Here is a 17553-nt window from a genome sequence, read left to right as displayed (position 1 = left end):
TCCCGGAGATGTTCGAGAAAGGGCGCGAGCGCGCAAGAGGAGAGCGGGAGACCGCGTCGGTGTGCCCTGAGCATCACAATTCTTGGCACGCGCTCCACGCGACGGTGGCTCTTCGTACTCCTCCCATCTTTCCTCCCGCCGATCACACATCTCACCTCATCAACTCTAGTCACCTCTCATCTCTCTTCACCTATCTCTCAACTCCTTGTCTCTCCCTCCCCTCTTCTTCTATCGTTCACATTAGTCTCGCTACAATGCGTGTCGTCTCCGCTCTCCTCGTCTCCGCCGCCGGTGAGTACCTCCGTATTCCCCTGATGGTTTGGCCCCTTCCCCCCGCACACCCTCGCTGACCACAGTTGTCGCCGCCTCGCCCGCCTACCTCGTTGCCGGCGCCGTTGAGCGTGCTATTGCCGCCCGCCAGGCTACCCAGTCCCAGTCGACTGCCAACGGCGCTTTCGACCTCGCCCTCATCCCCTCTATCTGCGACACTCCCTGCGCGACCTACAAGGAGATCTTTGGCACTTGCCCCGGCGACCCGTCCAACGCTGTGTGCGCCAAGGCCTGCAACGTGAGTGAGGAGAGCGTGGGAGATGGGAAGGATTGTCAGTAGGAGGTTCAGTTACGGATTGTGGAGAGTTATTTGGCCTCTCATCTATTGCCACCACGTTGTTTTGGCATACCGCGCTATCGGGAACATGCCGCACCTGCCTGACGCCATCTCATTGCCCTCATACTTGCGGTGTTGCAGTCGCTGACATCAGCAATCTGTCCACAACGAGTTCATTGTCTGCACTTCGTGCCTCGTGAACAACGGTCCCGCCCAGGGCATGGCTCAGCACGACATCGACATCCTCAACATCGCGCAGCAGCAGCTTGTTCAGCAGTGCATTGACATGGGCACCCCCCAGTCGTTCGCCGGCACCGTCCAGCTCCCCTCGACCGTCGCCTACCCCTCGGGTGTCGTCAACGCGACTTACTCAGTGTCGCAGGCGTCCTCGGTGGGTCAAGACGTCACAATGTGCTGACTCCAGACCCAGGCTGTCCAGTCCACTGCCGCGCCCTCCGCCTCGACCCCCGCTGCCCCCGCTGCCGCTTCGTCCCAGGGCAGCGGTGCCGGCGTTCTCCGCCCTGCTGCGGCCGTTGGTGCTGTTGTTGCTGCGGCCGCCCTTGTCGCATTCTAAACGCTCCCTTCATCGCACCTTGATGTACCTATGGACAATGGCAATTGCGCTGGCTCCTGGCTACTGCGCCAGGGATGGCAGCGACGAGAGTTGACCGGAGGCTGACTGACCTAGCAACCTCTACAGAGGCGGTCAATAACATGACCGTCGACTTCCATTACAACTGACAGCCCGGACGATCACATACGTCTCCTTGCCAAACCCGCAAGGTCGGCAAGGGGCGCATGAATTGCTCGGAAGAGGCAGCTAAACCCCCTTGAGAGAGACATGTTGTGCGTTCAAGAGTTTGCGGTGTCCTACGAGGTGCGCCTTCCAAAGGCGCTTGCGTGTATGACAGGTACGGAGTGTGACAAGCCCACGGTAGGCAACAGCGGCGTGAACCTCCAAACTCCAACCATGCGCGAAGCATTAAACTACATGCGCAAATCCAAGAGTGAGTACACTACTGCGAGCATATTCACGCCTTTCTAACTGTCATAACTGCTGACTCTGCTTTTGTCCCTTTTCCGTCTCCGCGTCCATGTCCTAGTGCCGGGGCTTCGGTGCCAGGCTAGGGTTCTGCAGGTCAGCGCGTGTGGCATGCGTGCAACTTACGGGAAGCTTGAAGATGTTGTTTTCGGTGGCGTAGAGCGTCTCCATGCCGAGGATGTAGCCCCACGAGCCGACGAGGATGCCAAAGTAGCCGCCGATGGTAATGATGACCGTCTTGCCGGACATGAAGCCGATGGCGAGGAAGAGGAAGTAGAAGACGACGAGGGTGAAGAGGACGGCAAGGCCGATGTTGAGGCGCCATGTCACGGGCCACATGACGAGCGAGAGGGCGAACCAGGTGATGAGGTAGAGGCCGAGGGCGTTGTTGTTATCCACAGGGTTGGTGTAGCCTGCGTTGGCGCCGGACGAGGGCCAGAGGACGATGCCGAACGAGATGTAGAACAGCCCGTACCTGCGCGTCAGTGCGTGCCCTGTCTCCATCACGGAAACTCTCCCAGTAAACGCACATTCCAAATGCAGTAGTCGCAAACGTAGCGCCCTGCTGGTAGCACATGAGGCCGGAGATGAGCATGCCGAGGCCGCCGACGGCGAGGACCTGGCCGACGAGCATGGTGAGTGCGGGGACGCCACGGGCCTGGATGACAAGCAGGCCGACCATGAGTGTCGTGGTTGCGAGCGAGAAGTAGCCTGACGTCAGCCGCGCCGCGATACTACGCACCAAGCGTCGCCGGATTGGCAGGCGTCATGGGCGCCGGGACAGGTGCGGTTGTGACGGGGACAGGCTCGAAGGCGATCTGCCTCTCCTCGAACACACGGTCCTCGTGCTTCATGTCGCCGGTGGATGAGCTGGCCATTTCGTGATGAATGAGCGTGGCGATCGGGGTCGTGGGCGTTGGGTTGAGCGAGTGTTAAGTAGTCGTGTGGTGCGGAAGCCGCGGAGGCCAAGATTGACTTGCGGGGGTTGTTTGGGGGAACAAAAATTGGGCCGGTGTCAAAGAAGCTCGTCTTATACAACTGCCCGACGTGGAGGGAGGTTTGAGGAGTCAGGTGTAGCCAGCGCAGGAAGTGCAGCGCCTAGCGGAAGGATCTCTAGGTCCCAGCGATGAATCCGCGGTCAGGTCTCGTCGGTCGGGAGGTCGGGGCTCGTCGAGCTCGGAAAGTCTCCAGCCTGTCACTGGACCGCCGGATCGCTGGGTCGGTGTCAGTGTGAGTATTCGAGTTTGGGGCCAGGGGTGAGTGAGGCACAACGACACGCTAGCAAGCTTACTCGCTGCTGCGAGTGCAGCGACAGCGGGGGGCGCGAGGAATGGCATTGCGGAGGGGAGGTGACGGGGCGAGAGAGGGAGAGTAGGGGAGAGGGGAAGAATGTCATTTCCCAGGATGGCTGCCAAGAGCCTGCCTGCACCCGCACGGGAGAATCAGTGTGGCGCTGCCCCCGCGCTTGTGCTTTCGGCAAACTAGATAACAAACCGCTGTTGGATACAGCGTGTGAGGGGGCGTCTGTGTCTAGCAGGGAGATCGAGGGAGTGAGAGTTCGGTGCGTGCCTCGTAGCATGGCCTGGGCTCCGATGCCTAGATGCTGTCATCAGGCCATTGTTCCGGCGGTCGGCTGCTAGATAACCATGGACTGGCTCCGAGCCAAGCCAAGATGCCGCCTCCGGTTTCGCGCCCGCACGGTGGGCAGCAACGCGGGCGATGCTGATGTCGAAAAATATCGCTGCCAGCACAACAAGTCCACGTAAGGGGCGTGGCGCCTCGCTTGCACGCCGCACACCCGGCAACGCCGGGCCGTTTTCGAAATACCATCTGGGCACCCCTGGCGCGTTCCGAGCAAATCATGTGGCCCGCAGCTGCGCGGGCTGCCATTGTCTGACGGCAATTCTGAAGGCCACCCATGCGGCTGGGCGTGTGCGGTATGTCCGTCGCCAGCGGCGAGGGGAAGAGGTGGGGGAGGGGATGAGGGCGAGGGGAAGTGGGCCAGCGCGCCCAGCGCCGCCAACGACTGGCTCATGACCGTTTGTGCTCAACGGCCGAAAGATTGAGCCGTTAGCCGCAGACCGTGAGCCATCAGCCACTGGGTGGCAAATGGTGGTCGTGTTCCGAGCATGAGCAGGGTAAACCATTGCCAAGCCGGGTCTCCACCTGACCTTGTGAGCCCCAGGGCACCCCACATCCGCGATGCAGATGACCTGTGCACTGCGCCTTGTCCGGCAAAAGGTTGCGCCGGGGACCCGTGCCACTGCTGCGAGCGTGGATCGGGCAAGCTGCAAAACTTGTTTGAGAGGCCTGGGAATGTGCCGCAAGCGAGGTGAGCGGCGCCTAGGCACGTCGTTCCGAGCAGATAAATGGTGGGTCGTATGCGTTGGTCGCGTGAGTGGCTAGCCGATCGAGGTTCGTTGCTCGTAGGCGCCCCTTGATTCCAACGTTGTCAGGTCAATAATGCTCGAGCCCGTTGTCGGGATCGCGGGTGAATCGGAAGAGCGTGGTGATGGAGGGTGCGGAAGCTGTTGTCAGCAAGCATGCGAGATGCTTGAAAGTGATGATCTCCTCAGAGTCACGTGAGGCTTTTAGAGCTCCGAAGGATTGTTGATGGACGCCAGCGAAATCCTCTACTTGGCATGAGATCGGGATGAGATGGAGACCGCGCGGGAGTGCATGCACAGCATGTGCAGAATGATGTGCTGGTCGAGGGTGGTACGTGGGTGGCGCTGATGTGGCGCATCTGCATCGGAGGCCACCTCCCAATGCAGCGTCGGTGTGATGGCAGATACACCATGGGAAGAGAAAATGAGGAGACGATAGCGAAGACACAGATATTATCCATCACTTTCGCCTTCGACCATCATCTTGCCCGCTGCCCGAGAGGGAATGGCGGAGGACAGCTCGCCCCCACCGCCGTGCTGCCGAAGATACGGACAGATCCGTCTCTGATGTTTCCAGAGCCGGGCCCGCTCTCGGCAGTTCCGAGTCCAATCATCGCGCTCAAGACTATCACTACGTCAGCCCATCCATCTACCTGACATGCTTCTAGTCCGTTATCAGCCACGTTTTACTCCGCGCTCAGCAAGCATCGAGGGTGAGCGGGACAGCACGGCGAGCACGAGACGCGCAAGGTTGTATTTCGGGACATTGAGTCCTTGGGCGACTTAGTGCGCACAGGTACCTGACTCGATAAGTCGATAACGTCTGGAGACCGGGTTCGACAGTGCCTGCTCGAGGCTATAATGATGCGCGCACCGGTCCTGCAAGTTGCCCGTGAGCAAATGGCGACATCTGAAGGGCATGATGGAGGACCGATCAACAGACCGTTCCACTGCCTCACACTCCCAAGGCACGTGCGACAAGCAGGTCTTAACATGTGTCTCGAGCAGAGAGCCAAGAACTGGCCTGGACCTGGAAACGATGAGATTTCCACCGCGCACGGTGTCCTACTTGCGCACCTCTCGTTGGCTGCTCCTCAGCTTGGCTGCTGCTGGGAGATCGGGGAGGCTGGGGCCTAGCGACCTCGTGGTTTCTCGCTTCAGCAGACAAGCCACCTCTGCTCAAGCACATTGTCATTGTGGGGCTCCCAATTCGATCAACATCGATCCGCATCCTGTATTCCACGCATCGTCACATGTGAGCACTTGCTGCTGAGATTAGCAGAGAACAGCTTCTGGATCATGCACATGAGTGCGTGGTCGGTGGCGACAAGCGCGCAGACGAAGGGCGCTTGCTGTGGTGGGCTGCACAGCCTCTGGTGTCGCAGTTGGAGGAATGACGTCTTGGCGAATTGGCTTCCTTGGCATGTACACAACGTGTGCTCACCACATCCAACCCCTCTTCCATCTCCCATCCTCTCATTCCCTCTCACTTCTTCATACAGTTTTCACCATGGGTCTCGCCTCAGCCATGAAACAGCGCAACGACGCCCTCGCCCCCGGCGGGGGCTTCGCGGCGCCCGCTGGCCCACCCCCAGGTGCCGCGGGCGGCTACGCTAGCCCGGCAGGCCCCCCTCCCGGCGCGGGCGGCGCACAGTTCGCGTCGCCGAGCGGCCCGCCCCCCAACTTTGCCTCACCCACCGGCCCCCCTCCCGGCCACCAGGCGGGCTTCGCAGCGCCCACCGGCGCGCCGCCCAACTTCTCGTCCCCCTCCGGCCCCCCGCCGAGCCATGTTGCTGCGCAGGCCACCTCCACCGAGCCGAGCATGGCGCAGATCGTGGCAATCTTGAAGCACACTGTGGCAGACGTGCGTATCCCACGGCCCGAGTGTTTGTGCTGACCGCGAAAGCAGGGTATTCAGGCCTTCTATCCGGCGACGCAGCAGGGCCGCCTCGAGGGCATCGCCAACCACATTATCCAGACGCGTGCCGTGTCGCAGCTCGCCGCCCGCTGGCGCATCCCTACTGAGAAGGCGCTCGAGTTTGTGGGTGTGTTCTAAGGCGGCACTGACGGCAGACCAAGCTCGCGCTGTTCGACATCGTGCTCTTCCTCGACGATTCGGGGTCCATGCGCGGATACGAGGAGGGTGCGCGTATCGAGGATCTCAAGGTGTACGCTGCCAAGTGCCGTGTTGTGCTGACACTAGTATCCTTAGCTACGTTGCCTTTGTCGCGAGCCTCTTCGACGCCGACGGCATCGAAGTGCGCTTCCTCAACTCGAGCGCCATGGGGAGCGGCATCAAGAACGACGCCGACGTTCAGAAGCTCGTTGAGGCCAACCCATTCAAGGGTGTCACCAATCTCGGCAAGGAGATGTGGGGCAAGGTGCTTGACCCGCTGATTGTGCGCCCGGCGCAGAAGGGTACGCTCCAGAAGCCCGTGCTGGTCATCTCGATTACGGACGGCGAGCCGTACCCCGAACCCGCCAGCAAGATCCGTGATGTTATAAAGGACACGAAGAAGGCGCTCAAGAAGACGCGGTACGGCGAGGACGCGCTGTCGCTCCAGTTTGCGCAGGTCGGCAACGACAAGGCGGCGCAGGACTTCCTGGCTAAGCTCGACGACGACAGTGCTATCGGCGGCCTTGTCGACGTCACATCCAACTACGAGTGGGAGCAGGCCGAGATCAAGCGCAAAACAGGCAAGGACCTGACGCCTGAGGACTGGCTGATGAAACTCCTCCTCGGCGCGGTCGACACCAAGTACGATGCGCAGGACGGAGGACCCAAACAGAAGATTGGCTCCAAGTTCAAGAAGTTCTTTGGCTAAGCAGTGACGTGCCGTGGTAGCTTGTCCCCTGGAGAGGGCATGGATCCAGTTCTATGTAGAGCGTAATGCGAAGAGTTTCGATGTGTAGGTGTTTGGTGGATTGGGGGCTTTGCGCTGGGAGAGAGTGTAACAATGGCATTCAGGTTTGATGAGCCCAAGTCGTAGACCAAGCGCGACCAAGCGCGACCGTTTGCGCAGCACTCAGCTTGCTTGCTCTCCTGAACTCTGTCAGCAGCGAGCGCCATGGTCGACGATGCCGACATGGCAGATTCAATTGAGCGCGCACATCCTCACTCGTAACCCGGCTATCCGGTGTACCGGCTCGTGTCCACAATTGCCGGCGGCTGTCATTCCTCACACCAAGTTGCTGTTCTCCATCACGTCAACCGTCAACTGCACAACGCTCTGCCCCTCAACGGGCTAGAGCACGGCCGGTGAGGGTACTCCTCTCTGTTCAGCTCGAGTCGTGTTGCAACTGCCTCTCTTCGCGAGGCCCGCTCTACCTCCTCCTCCTCCTCCCCTCCTCCACCCTCTCACCTCTCGTTTCACAATCATGCGAAACGCATGTGATGCCTGCCGACTCCGCAAAGTCAAGTGCCGCTACGACGAGGGCGCCAGTGGCTGCGCTTTCTGCACCTCAATCGGAATACCGTGCACGACAGCGCCGCGGCAGCGCCACCGAATCAAGGCCGGGCGTAAGGCCACTCCGACTGCGCGTTCGAATGCGCCCGGGCCCGCGGCGGCCTCTGGCTCCGCCTCCGCTTTCGACGAAGCCTTTGCAGGCGTGCTTCGACAGGCGCCGCGCGTTGCGTCGTCGCGCGAACCATCCGCCCCGCCGTATAAGCCGAGCACGCCGCCGCCGCCGCCCTCCCCAGGCTCGCCGCCGCCCGGCGACCCGACAGGCGACCAAGGGCTAAGCCATCTGCCGCGCGGGCGGCCGTCGTCGTCGCGCGCCCGGTTGCTCGGCGTGCCCGGCCTCACACGGGCGGCACTCGACAGCTGCATCGAAAGTTTCTTCACGACGATCGGACACGTCATTCGCCTGAGCCAGCCGCAGGACGTGTTCTGGCGCCGCGCTCGTGTCCGGTTGTATTACGCTGCGGGGCTCGACGTGCCCGCGGAGCTTGCGGACGTCGCACACGATCCCGCGACCGAGCTTCTCGTCCTAGCAGTCGGGTGTCGCGGCGCACCTTTCGGCCCGCACGCTTCCCTCGCGGAGCCGATATATCGGCGCTGCTGCGACCTGCTCCGCATCCCCGAGAACCTTACGCGGAATGGATGCGATGTCGTCGAAGCATTGCTGTTGTTGTCGGAGCTGAGCGTGCGCACGCGCAACGCCAAGATGGGCGAGCGGACTTCGCCGTGCGCCATCGACCCGCTCGGCAAGTGCGCAGTCATCGACTACCTCTTCTACCACGAGGTGCACATCCCACCGCCGCAGCACGCGCCCGACTTCACCCGCCGATTGATGCTACACGCGATGGCGTGGGTGCACGACGCAATCCGGAGCGCGAGCGCACACACCATGTGCCGCATCACGGACGACGACACAGGCTGGCCGCTGCCCGTCAACGGTGACGACTTCGCCTACGTGCCGCTAACGCTCGTAACGCGGCAAATCTGCCGGACGCTGCTGAGCGCACGCGCCAAGGGGTTAGGTCTGCGTGACGCCGACGTCGGGGACGCTATCGCTGCCATCGGCAGTCTGCGGGCGCGCACGGGGATCAGTGTCGATGGGCTTGCAGCCCTCGTCGACCCGTCGCGGGGCGGAAGCGCCTCGGTCCCTCGCGACGGCGCGCGTCCCATCAGCCACACCGAGTACGTCTGGATCCTATCGACCCACTACTGGCTCTACCTCGTCACCTGGGTGGCGGTGCAGGAGGACATGGACCGACATCCCGGCGGGCTGAGCCTCGGCACGATCGCGGACGTGAAATCAGCGACGACCGCCGCGTGTGAGGATATGGCGCGCCTAGCCGAGCTGAGCACCGCCCACCGGCTGCACGTGTACGCTACTCGCGGCGTGCGCAACCACTTCGCGGCGTTCACCCTCTTCCTCCTGCGCGATTTTGGGAGCATCGCCGCGCCCAGCGTTGCTCAGAGCGGGCAGTACTATGCGCTCGCAGAGAAGCTTAATCGGGGTGTGCGCAGCGCTTGCTTCTACCCCGATTCGGAGATGCTGGCGGACACACTCCTTATGATGCTGCATAAGCGACTGCGCGTGGACATTCGCGTTGCAGCACGCGTCGCCGAGCGCGGGCTGGACGCCCTTACTGCCGTCTCGTCGGTGCGGGATATGGGCGGCTCCCGGAAGCAGTCGACCGCAGGGAGCGCGGCGTATGAGGGCGATCCAGAGCCTATCAATACGTCAGTTCCGCTGGTCTCCATGCCACATGAGCTGCAGAGCGCCGGCAGCGCGAGTGGGGCCACAGACCTACCTCGGGATGGCATGCTGCAGCCCGACTCGGCGTCGGCCCGCTCACCTCCGTGGACGCCACGAAAGCCTACCATCCCGCACAACACCACCGCCGCTACCGCTACCGCCAGTAGCGGAGATCTGCACGCCATGCCGGCCCCCGCTCTTCCATATCCTACAGCAGGCGCAAGCACCATGCCTAGCGCGCTCACGGCGGCTCGCGCCGGCGCCTTCCAGCCTCTTGACTCAACGCTGCTGCTCGACCCGAGCCATCCGACCAGCAACGTGGACCTCGACTGGTTCTCGTTCATGAACACTTTGATGGAGTGCGGCGTCGAGCTGCCCGGCTCGCTCTCCGAGGTCCCCTAGTGATATTAGCTACATGTATAATTGTACACTATATTTCGAGTGCGCCAAACGGTGTCTGGACGCCGTGCTGCGCAAGCACGCCCACGAGGTCGGCGACGAGTGCCGGTTGCGCGTCCGGCGCCTGTGCGGCGGCGAGCGCATCGCGCAGTGCCGCGACGACAGACGGGGTGTCGGGACAACTCGCCATGCCAGCGATGCTCTTGACGAGCGCCTCAGCGTTTCCGACTAAGCCGGCGCGTCCCGGCCGCGCCTTGTGCGTGTCCTCCGCGACGCGGTGTATGAGGAACACGGCGGCGGCGACACACCGCGCCGCCACGACGGGCGGCACGGGCAGACGGCGCTCGACGGCGGTGCGCGCGAGCGCGAGCATGTCGTCTGCGCCATGCAGCGCCCCGGCTTCGGCCGCCTCGAGCGTGCGCGCAGACAGCTTGCGGGGGTGCTGGGCGGCGTCGGCGCGCGCCGCAGCCCAGCACACGATGTAGAGCGTGTTGCGCGCGGCGAGCGCCGCCATCGTCGCGGGCGCTGCGTGAGCGCCGGCAGCCGGGGGAGCTTACCTGCCGGATCTTGAGTTGCGCGCAGCCACGCCAGGTCGGCGGGTGTGGCGCGTGCGAGCGCGTCCAGCGCCGCGATGGCTGCACGCACGTCCTCGTTCCGCAGACCGGTGCAGCGCGCACGTGCGCTCAATAGCCGCGCGCTAATGAGGCGCGCCGCGCGCGCGAGAGGTACGACCCCGTCGTCCGGCGGATGCCGCCACCCCACGTCCGTGTCCGCCAGCGCGGCTTGTGCGCCGACGCATGTGGCGCGCAGCGCGTCGGCAGCCCACACCGCCCAAAAGACATCTTCGCGGCGCCGCTCGTCGGCACCAGCAGCCGTGCTGGGGCGTGGCATGTTCAGCCCGTGGTAAAGCGCAAGCTCGGGGGGATATGCGCGCCCGCGCGCGTCAAGCGTGAGAGGGTTGGCACCGAGGTGGGAGATGCCTGTGGCGTGTGGTCCTGTTTCGGCGAGGAGGTTGGCGGCTTCCACGGCGTCGACGCTGCGGCTAGGTTCGGCGAGATACTCTGCGTCGGTGAGGAGGTCGAGGCAGCGCTCGCGGAGTGCAACTTCGAGCGCTGGCGCGGCGCCGTCTGCGCCGCCGGCCCCTAGTGCCGCGACGGCGAGTGCGAGCAGCTCGCTTGACGCCTCGATGCCCGTCAAGTCTTTGGGGACTTCGAGGCCGGCAGTTTCGTACAGCATCACGCGGACGCGGCGGGCGAAGATGTCTGCGGGCTGCGAGAGGCGTAGCGTGTGGTGTGGCCCGCCGAAGAACGCCACCACGCACCCGTCCAGTGCTTGCCGCGTCAGGCCGGGCACGCCGAGAAGCGCGGGTGCTTGCGCATCGTCTTCCGGCTCGTCAGCACGCTGGAGCGTGGCGAGGAGCGACACGATCCGCTTCCCACGCTTATGCACGCCGCTCGGGCGCGCATCCGTGCCCGGAGATCGGCCGCGCTTGCGCTTAGGCGGAAGCTCGAACATGATGAGAAGTACAGTGATGGCGGAGATCGAGGTGGCCGGTTGGATATTGCCGGCATTTGCCTCCGCCTCGGTTCGAGCTGTCCGGCGTTCTTTGCACTCACACTGCTCAGCTGCAAAGCCGTGTACCTACGCTACGACCCCACTCCCCAAGTCGTACAGCGAGCTTGTTAGATATTGATGCGGATGCAGCTGAAATGCTGGGAGCTTGCGCGGTGGACTGGAAGAGGGAGCTTCGAGACGAACTAAAGGCGTCTCGCTTCGGAAGCATGCATCCCTCAAGCCCTCAGTTCTTCTGATCTCGTCCAGAGATAGGCACGTGACACGAACTAGCACACGTGGGATCATGTGTTCCATGTTCCGCACATGCCTCACTTGCAACGTCTCAGCTTCCCAGATCGCGCGGTTGGAGGAGAGTGAGCGAGCATGGCCAGGCGCAGGCGCACTGAAAGGGGTAGGCCAACGCCGCAAGTCAGGCGTCAAAACAGCATCCGACACCAGCGCTTCCTCCGTCGACGGCCCCGTGGTGGGCCTCAATGACTGCCGCTATGCCAGAGGCCGATTACATGTCCTGTACGCAATACAACACCATACCTGCCCCTAAATAACCATCGGCGAGCCGCGCGCGACCATGGCGCTGCGCCAGTCCATGTTGCGCCCGGCCGCGCGCCTCCCATACCTCCTGGACGACGGCCTCTGCGATGCGTGGCGGCGCCGAGCCCTTCCACTGACAGCGGCGGATAAACGCGCGGACCGCGTCGTGGCGCGGCGGCTGTGCCTCAGCCGCGACGATCTGGGTCAGCGCGTCCAGTGCAGATACGCACGAGCCATGGCCATACGAGCCCGATCTCTGTGCCTGTGCGCACACGGGGAATCGCGGCGAGCAGCGAGCCCACGCACCGCTCCACGCGCGGATGTGTGGCAGGCAGGCCGATTACGTCGCGCATGATCATGATGCGCAGTGCCGCGCGGAAGAACTCGAGCCCGGCGCTGATGCGTGCTGGGATGAGACACGACACGGGGCGGGCTTACGGTCAGACGCGGCCCAGCGCGCCGCCCAGATGCCCTCGTCTTCGAGGTCGTGCTGGATCATCGAGGCTTGCGAGCGTAGCTCTATGCGTGCGAGCGCGTCGTCGAGCGCACGCCATTCCAGCACCAGGTTGTTGACGCGCCCAAAGAGGACAAGCATTTCGCGCGGCTGGTGTGAGCTTGGGATTAAAAGGACATACGATGCCCACGAGCCGCTCGACGGTCTCGTCGGCCACGCGCAGCCACGTCTCGTGCGGGTCGTGTTGTTGGAATACAAGTGCAAGATCGAGCTGTTCACTGGACGCAACGGCTTGCAGGACTCGGTATATTGAATAGATTGCAGAAATGGTTGGCAGATGTGGGGCAGGAGATGGATGCTTGATGGCGTCGAGGTACATCTGCGTCTGCTCGAGAAAAGCAGGGATGATGTCTGGGTCGCCTTTGAGCAGCGCGCTGAGTGTAAGGAGTAGTGTGACGCTGGGGAGCAGCGCTTCGTTTGAGTTATCGTCGGCGACGCTTCCGCTCACGCGCAGCAAGTACAGCGCCTCGGAGCGGTGGTGCGCCGCCTGCTCGTTGAAGCTCATCGCCTTGTCGACGTTGTTGAACGCACGCGCAAAGTTCGACAAGTGTTGCGCGCTCACGGCGAGCACGGCATGCATCATGGCGGCTTGGTCGTCCTCGGTCGCAGTGGACGCGACGCCCTTGTAGAACTGGCTCGCGCAGTCTGGGTCAGCGGAAAGGCAGAGAGACGCGGCCAACTCACTCGGTCCATCCTCTATTCCCAAGATTGTGGGCGACACCACGAGACGGTAGTACTCGATCAGCGTGCGGTCCGTTGACCGCGGGTCGTCGCTGCCGGCCGAGCCGATCAGGGCGTTCCAGAACGACTCGAACTCTGAGCCGGGCGGGGTCGCGTCCGGTGGCGTCCACGGCGGCACGGCGACGTCAGTCGCGAACGAGAACGCGCGGAGGAACGAGTCGCTTGTGTCAGATACGCGGGGTGTGGCTGACGTACTCGACATATTCGGCTAATGCGGCGGCCGCGTCTTCGGGGGGTCCTGTCGACGTCGCGGGTGCAGGCACGGCGACGCGCGGCACGATGGGGAGGTCCGGAAGACTGGTGAGTGCGGGCGAGAGGTTGGAGAGACTGGGAAGACTGGGGATGGGAACGGGCGGGCTCGATAGCGCCGATGACACGGGCGGCGTGTCTCCGGCCGGCCGCCCGGATTGTGGGCCGCTGTAAGCACAGACCTTGCGGAGGGCATTACACCGGCCGCAGACGGGGCGCGTCTCGTCGCACTAGTGTCAGCAAGGGAGTGGGATAGACTTGGGCATGCGGAACGGTGTGCCCAAGCGGCATGGGCAGAGCTCACCTTCTTCTTGTGGTGCCTGCAGGCGTCGCAGCCGAAGCGGGAGCGGGAGAAGCGCATGCGGCGGCGCTTGGCTTGCGACGCCGTTTCGGCGTGCTCGTCGAATGGCATGGCGGCGGCGCGGACAGGGCGGCGCGGTGATGATGAAATGTAAGGAGAAGAGATGGGAGATACCGATAAGTGGTCGGGTGTATGCGACTGCTCGCGCTTCGTCATGTGATCGGATCTGTCCGAGGACCGCGTGGGCAAGTTGGTCGTTGTTTCACTGCAATTCAGTATTTTGTTTTCTCTCTCGACCCTTCAGCCAACGGGAAAGCAGGACGCATGCGAGGCTGTGAGACTGCAGATTGCGTCGATTGCGCCGTGGTTGGCGCTATCCGTGAGAATGGTATGTTGTTTGGGATGCGACCGGGCGTGCGAGGTGATGGGGCGGGATGGTGCCAACCAACAGTCGATTGCTGGCCCCGCACGGGCTCCTCCGCACTCCACAAAGTCAGTCACCATGTCTCCTGCCAAGACTCCACCCAGCAATCCGTCACAGAATAGGATGGATACATTGTGTGTCTATGCGTGCGAGTCATATCTAAGACATTACTACCCCCGACACGTGCTCTACTACTGCCGCATGAACGCCTACGCCCACTTGCCGAGGATGCTCATGGAGATGAGGCCGACAAACATGGCCGTGAGGGAGGCGACCACGGCGCTCCACTTGCCGCGGCGGAGGGGTCCCTCGGTGAAGTCGCCCGAGAGGAGGCGGAATGCAGTGTACATGAGAATGCCGGCGGAGACCGAATTGAGGATGCCGATGGCGAGGAGGGACGCCTTGCCGTTCTGAGCAAAGCTTTTGCGGACGCCAATGCCAATGCCGACGCCGATGGGGGTAATAAGAATGAACGCGGCACCCATGACGAGGGCGCGGGCGCGCGAGATCCAGTACAGGAGGGCGATGCGGGATCCGAGGGCGGCGGCCTCGAAGAACTGGTGGAAGACGATGACGATGAGCAGCGTCGTCCAGCCAGGCCCGGAGCCGGCGCCGAGCGTCACGCCAATCATGATGGAGTGGAAGAGGATGCCCGCCTCGAGGAGGAGGACCTGCCAGTCCTGCTCCTGCCGGAAGACGGCTTCGGCGTGGGAGCAGCCCGTGTCGAAGACGACGGGAGCGCGCGCGTTCTTCTCCTCGTCACCGCTGGCCGTGTCGGGCGAGCTCGTGCCGGCCGCATGCGCGGCTTCGAGCCGCCTGTGGCCGGTGCGGCCGCCGAGGAAGTCGAAGAGGAACGTGACGAGGGCCGCAGCCATGGCGATGGCAGGGGAGGTGGGGCCGTACACGAGCTCGCCGAGACACTTGTTGTTGAACATCAAGAAGCCGTGATACAGGAGGTGGATGAAGGCGGTGGAGAGGATGATGCCGGTACCAAAGTGGCGGGCGATGAAGAGGACGTTGCCGAGGAAGCCGACGTCGCGACCGAAGGAGGACGCGTCCAGCGCGCCCGTGAGCTTGTCGTTGCGGCGGGTCCACCCGGTCATGATGGGGACGAAGCAGCCAATGGCAGTGGTGACGAGGATGATGAAGACGGCGCCGATGTGCAGCGGCATGTCGTAGTGCTCGAGGAGGACGGCGCCGCACGCAAGCTGCGCCTCGGAACAGTCGCCATGTGTGTGTCCGGCGTGGATGATGCACTCGCCACGCGCTGCCGCGGCCTCAGCCTCGGCTTCAGGGCCGCTCGCGGCAGCACTTGTGCCAGCGGCCTTTTCACAGTCCCAGTGGTCAACGTGGAAAGTGCATGCTCCGCGGTCGGTTGGGGAGGGGACAGCGGCGGCAGCTGCAGCTGTTCCGGACGCCGAATGCTCCTCGTCACTGTGACCCTCGTGGTCGTCGTGGTCGTCGGCCGAGGCTGAGGACGCAGACTGCTCGCAATCCCAGTGATTGATGTGCCATGTGCACTCGCCGCGGCCGGTTGGGCTGGGGATTGAGGGGGAGGCAGAGGAGGTGGTAGTTGGGCTCTGGGCGCGGGCTACCGAGGCGGCGAGGACGACGAGGAGGGCGGCGCAGCGCATCGTGGCTGGCTACTGGGTGTTGTGGTTGGGGGAGATGGGAGGATCGATCCGACGCGTTAGAGACGCGAGAGTTGAGAAGACCAGATGTCAGGTACGGGCCAAAGTTGGAGAGATGATAAGTGATGTCGAGTGAGGTGTCTGATGGAGGAGGAGAGAAAAAGAGAGCGGACTAGAGAGGTGAGAGGAGTGAGACAAATGAAAGACATGTTCATCTTGGCGGCAGCAGTGGCAGCAGTGGCAGCGGTGGCCGACGAAAGAGAGGACATATGATTAAAGAGGACTTTGCGGTCATTTCCTGGAATTCTTGGATTCCTGCAGATTATCATCCGGGGGCAGCGAGTGCCCAAAGGTCACGTGCTTGCCTCTGCCAAGACTTTTTGTCCACCCAGATCCAGAGTACCCGACCGGTCACTCTCTAATCCATGACGTCATCACGACCTCTTCGGACTGTGGCACCCCCCATCCTCCATCCTCCGTCCTCCGTCCTCCGTCCTCCGTTGGCTTGGCCGAATGTGGCACTCCACCACTCATACGCGTTATGCGTTATGCGTTATGCGACCGGTGCGGTCATCGGTGCAACTAGCCACGACCGACCCATCCAACAAAAGGCTCGGCGTGGGGATCAACAGTCAGAGGACTGGCGCTATGGCGGTCACGGTCATGCATGCGGTTCGCAGCATACGGTTCTGACCAGTCATGCATGCGGCTCTCTCCTCTCTCTCGGCGCATATAAGCATCTCCGAGCCGACGAGTGTGTCCGCACACAAGCTCCCAAAGCCTCTCAGAACCAAAGGCCCAAATCCCTCGCGCTCGCCTCACAATGCTCGCCATCCTCCTCGCCCTCGCCGCCTCGGCCTTCGCGGCGCCACTCGACCGTCTCTCGCGACGCGACATGAAGCACCGCGTGACAGACATCACTATCCACGAGAGCTGCAGCACTCCGCAGCGCCGCATGATCGGCAAGGGCCTGCAGTCCGTCTGGCCGTTGGCCGCGCTAACAGCAGGGAGGCGATGGAAGTCGCAGCCTTTGCCAAGGACTACATCGCCACGAACGGGCCATCGGACCCTGTCTTCAAGCTCTACTTTGGAGACAAGAAGGAGGCCTACCCCGCCGCCATGGGCGCGTACGACGTGCTCCTCGACAGCAACAAGGACGGCGTCATCTTCCGCTGCGACGACCCCGACGGGGTGCGTAAGCCGTTCGACCAAGCTGACGCCAGAACTGCCATCAGCCGGGCTGGCGCGGCCACTGGCGCGGCGAGAACGCCACGCTCGAGACCGTCATCTGCCCCGCGAGCTACACCGACCGCGTGTACAACGCCGCGTTCTGCATGAACGGCTTCGTGCTCGCCGAGCAGAAGCCCAGCCTTTACTGGTCCGTCGACCTCATGTGAGTTGACCTGTCGGCTAAACACTGATCTAGTCACCGACTGTACCACGTCCTTGGTAACGAGGCGATCTCGCACTATGCCGAGGACCTTGGGGATGTGATCCGCCTCGCTCGCGACAACAGCACCTACTCTCCCATCGACTCGGACGCCGTCCAGTACTTTGCCGCGCACGTGTACGCCCTCGAGGTCGCGCAGGGCGGTGACGCCTGCGTCGGCGACATTGCGGGCAAGGCGAACGAGAAGCCTGCCGACAAGCCTGCCCCAGCGCCTGCTTCCTCTGCGTCTACCCCCGCCGTCGCACCGGCTCAGAGCTCGCCGCCCGCCCCCGCCACTTCGTCTGAGGCTGCAGCTCCCGCCACGTCCGAGGCGGCACCGACGCCAGCCGCCGCACAGGCGTCCGGCACCGACTGCCACACGCACGCCGACGGCTCTGTCCACTGCGGGTCGCACTAGTTGTGCAAGATTCAAACTAGATTGCCGAGAACGATTGAAAAGTACTGCCAAACCTAGACCTTAGATCCATACCTCCCGAAGGCTAATATGCACACCC

General features: G+C 63.0%; 10 protein-coding genes across 10 annotated transcripts; 5 read left to right on the top strand and 5 right to left on the bottom strand.

The window, feature by feature from the left end:
• Nucleotides 1–254: 254 nt before the first annotated feature.
• On the top strand, nt 255–1181 carry COLE_03194 (uncharacterized protein; the record flags this gene model as incomplete). Its single annotated transcript, XM_018423716.2, has 4 exons — nt 255–291; nt 357–568; nt 762–998; nt 1032–1181. 4 exons carry the CDS (start codon nt 255–257, stop codon nt 1179–1181), a joined length of 636 nt encoding a protein of 211 aa, XP_018277372.1.
• Nucleotides 1182–1706: 525 nt separating this feature from the next.
• Nucleotides 1707–2527, bottom strand: COLE_03193 (uncharacterized protein; the record flags this gene model as incomplete). The annotated part of the gene is made up of 4 exons (XM_018425497.1): nt 1707–1739; nt 1776–2124; nt 2180–2360; nt 2392–2527. 4 exons carry the CDS (start codon nt 2525–2527, stop codon nt 1707–1709), a joined length of 699 nt encoding a protein of 232 aa, XP_018277373.1.
• Nucleotides 2528–3285: 758 nt separating this feature from the next.
• COLE_03192 (uncharacterized protein) lies at nt 3286–3684 on the bottom strand (the record flags this gene model as incomplete). Its single annotated transcript, XM_018419516.2, has 1 exon — nt 3286–3684. The coding sequence occupies one exon, from the start codon at nt 3682–3684 to the stop codon at nt 3286–3288; it is 399 nt and encodes a 132-aa protein (XP_018277374.1).
• A 1391-nt stretch (nt 3685–5075) lies between these two features.
• COLE_03191 (uncharacterized protein) lies at nt 5076–5309 on the top strand (the record flags this gene model as incomplete). Its single annotated transcript, XM_018423717.2, has 1 exon — nt 5076–5309. The coding sequence occupies one exon, from the start codon at nt 5076–5078 to the stop codon at nt 5307–5309; it is 234 nt and encodes a 77-aa protein (XP_018277375.1).
• Nucleotides 5310–5858: 549 nt separating this feature from the next.
• Nucleotides 5859–6861, top strand: COLE_03190 (uncharacterized protein; the record flags this gene model as incomplete). The annotated part of the gene is made up of 4 exons (XM_018420918.2): nt 5859–5900; nt 5943–6077; nt 6110–6204; nt 6240–6861. 4 exons carry the CDS (start codon nt 5859–5861, stop codon nt 6859–6861), a joined length of 894 nt encoding a protein of 297 aa, XP_018277376.1.
• A 553-nt stretch (nt 6862–7414) lies between these two features.
• COLE_03189 (uncharacterized protein) lies at nt 7415–9646 on the top strand (the record flags this gene model as incomplete). The annotated part of the gene is made up of 1 exon (XM_018423718.2): nt 7415–9646. One exon carries the CDS (start codon nt 7415–7417, stop codon nt 9644–9646), a length of 2232 nt encoding a protein of 743 aa, XP_018277377.1.
• A 28-nt stretch (nt 9647–9674) lies between these two features.
• Nucleotides 9675–11158, bottom strand: COLE_03188 (uncharacterized protein; the record flags this gene model as incomplete). The annotated part of the gene is made up of 2 exons (XM_018425498.1): nt 9675–10168; nt 10201–11158. 2 exons carry the CDS (start codon nt 11156–11158, stop codon nt 9675–9677), a joined length of 1452 nt encoding a protein of 483 aa, XP_018277378.1.
• Nucleotides 11159–11717: 559 nt separating this feature from the next.
• Nucleotides 11718–13665, bottom strand: COLE_03187 (uncharacterized protein; the record flags this gene model as incomplete). The annotated part of the gene is made up of 7 exons (XM_018425499.2): nt 11718–11948; nt 11995–12155; nt 12188–12353; nt 12385–12908; nt 12948–13165; nt 13200–13483; nt 13558–13665. The coding sequence occupies 7 exons, from the start codon at nt 13663–13665 to the stop codon at nt 11718–11720; spliced, it is 1692 nt and encodes a 563-aa protein (XP_018277379.2).
• A 522-nt stretch (nt 13666–14187) lies between these two features.
• COLE_03186 (uncharacterized protein) lies at nt 14188–15612 on the bottom strand (the record flags this gene model as incomplete). The annotated part of the gene is made up of 1 exon (XM_018423719.2): nt 14188–15612. The coding sequence occupies one exon, from the start codon at nt 15610–15612 to the stop codon at nt 14188–14190; it is 1425 nt and encodes a 474-aa protein (XP_018277380.1).
• Nucleotides 15613–16504: 892 nt separating this feature from the next.
• Nucleotides 16505–17456, top strand: COLE_03185 (uncharacterized protein; the record flags this gene model as incomplete). Its single annotated transcript, XM_018421468.2, has 5 exons — nt 16505–16584; nt 16617–16800; nt 16833–17002; nt 17036–17297; nt 17397–17456. 5 exons carry the CDS (start codon nt 16505–16507, stop codon nt 17454–17456), a joined length of 756 nt encoding a protein of 251 aa, XP_018277381.1.
• Nucleotides 17457–17553: the final 97 nt, after the last annotated feature.

This window comes from Cutaneotrichosporon oleaginosum (assembly GCF_008065305.1).
Source record: "Cutaneotrichosporon oleaginosum strain ATCC 20508 chromosome Unknown ATCC20508_contig03, whole genome shotgun sequence".
Lineage (NCBI taxonomy): Eukaryota > Fungi > Basidiomycota > Tremellomycetes > Trichosporonales > Trichosporonaceae > Cutaneotrichosporon > Cutaneotrichosporon oleaginosum.
The sequence above is the reverse complement of the archived record's forward strand: the minus strand, read 5'-3'. Positions and strand labels throughout refer to the sequence as shown.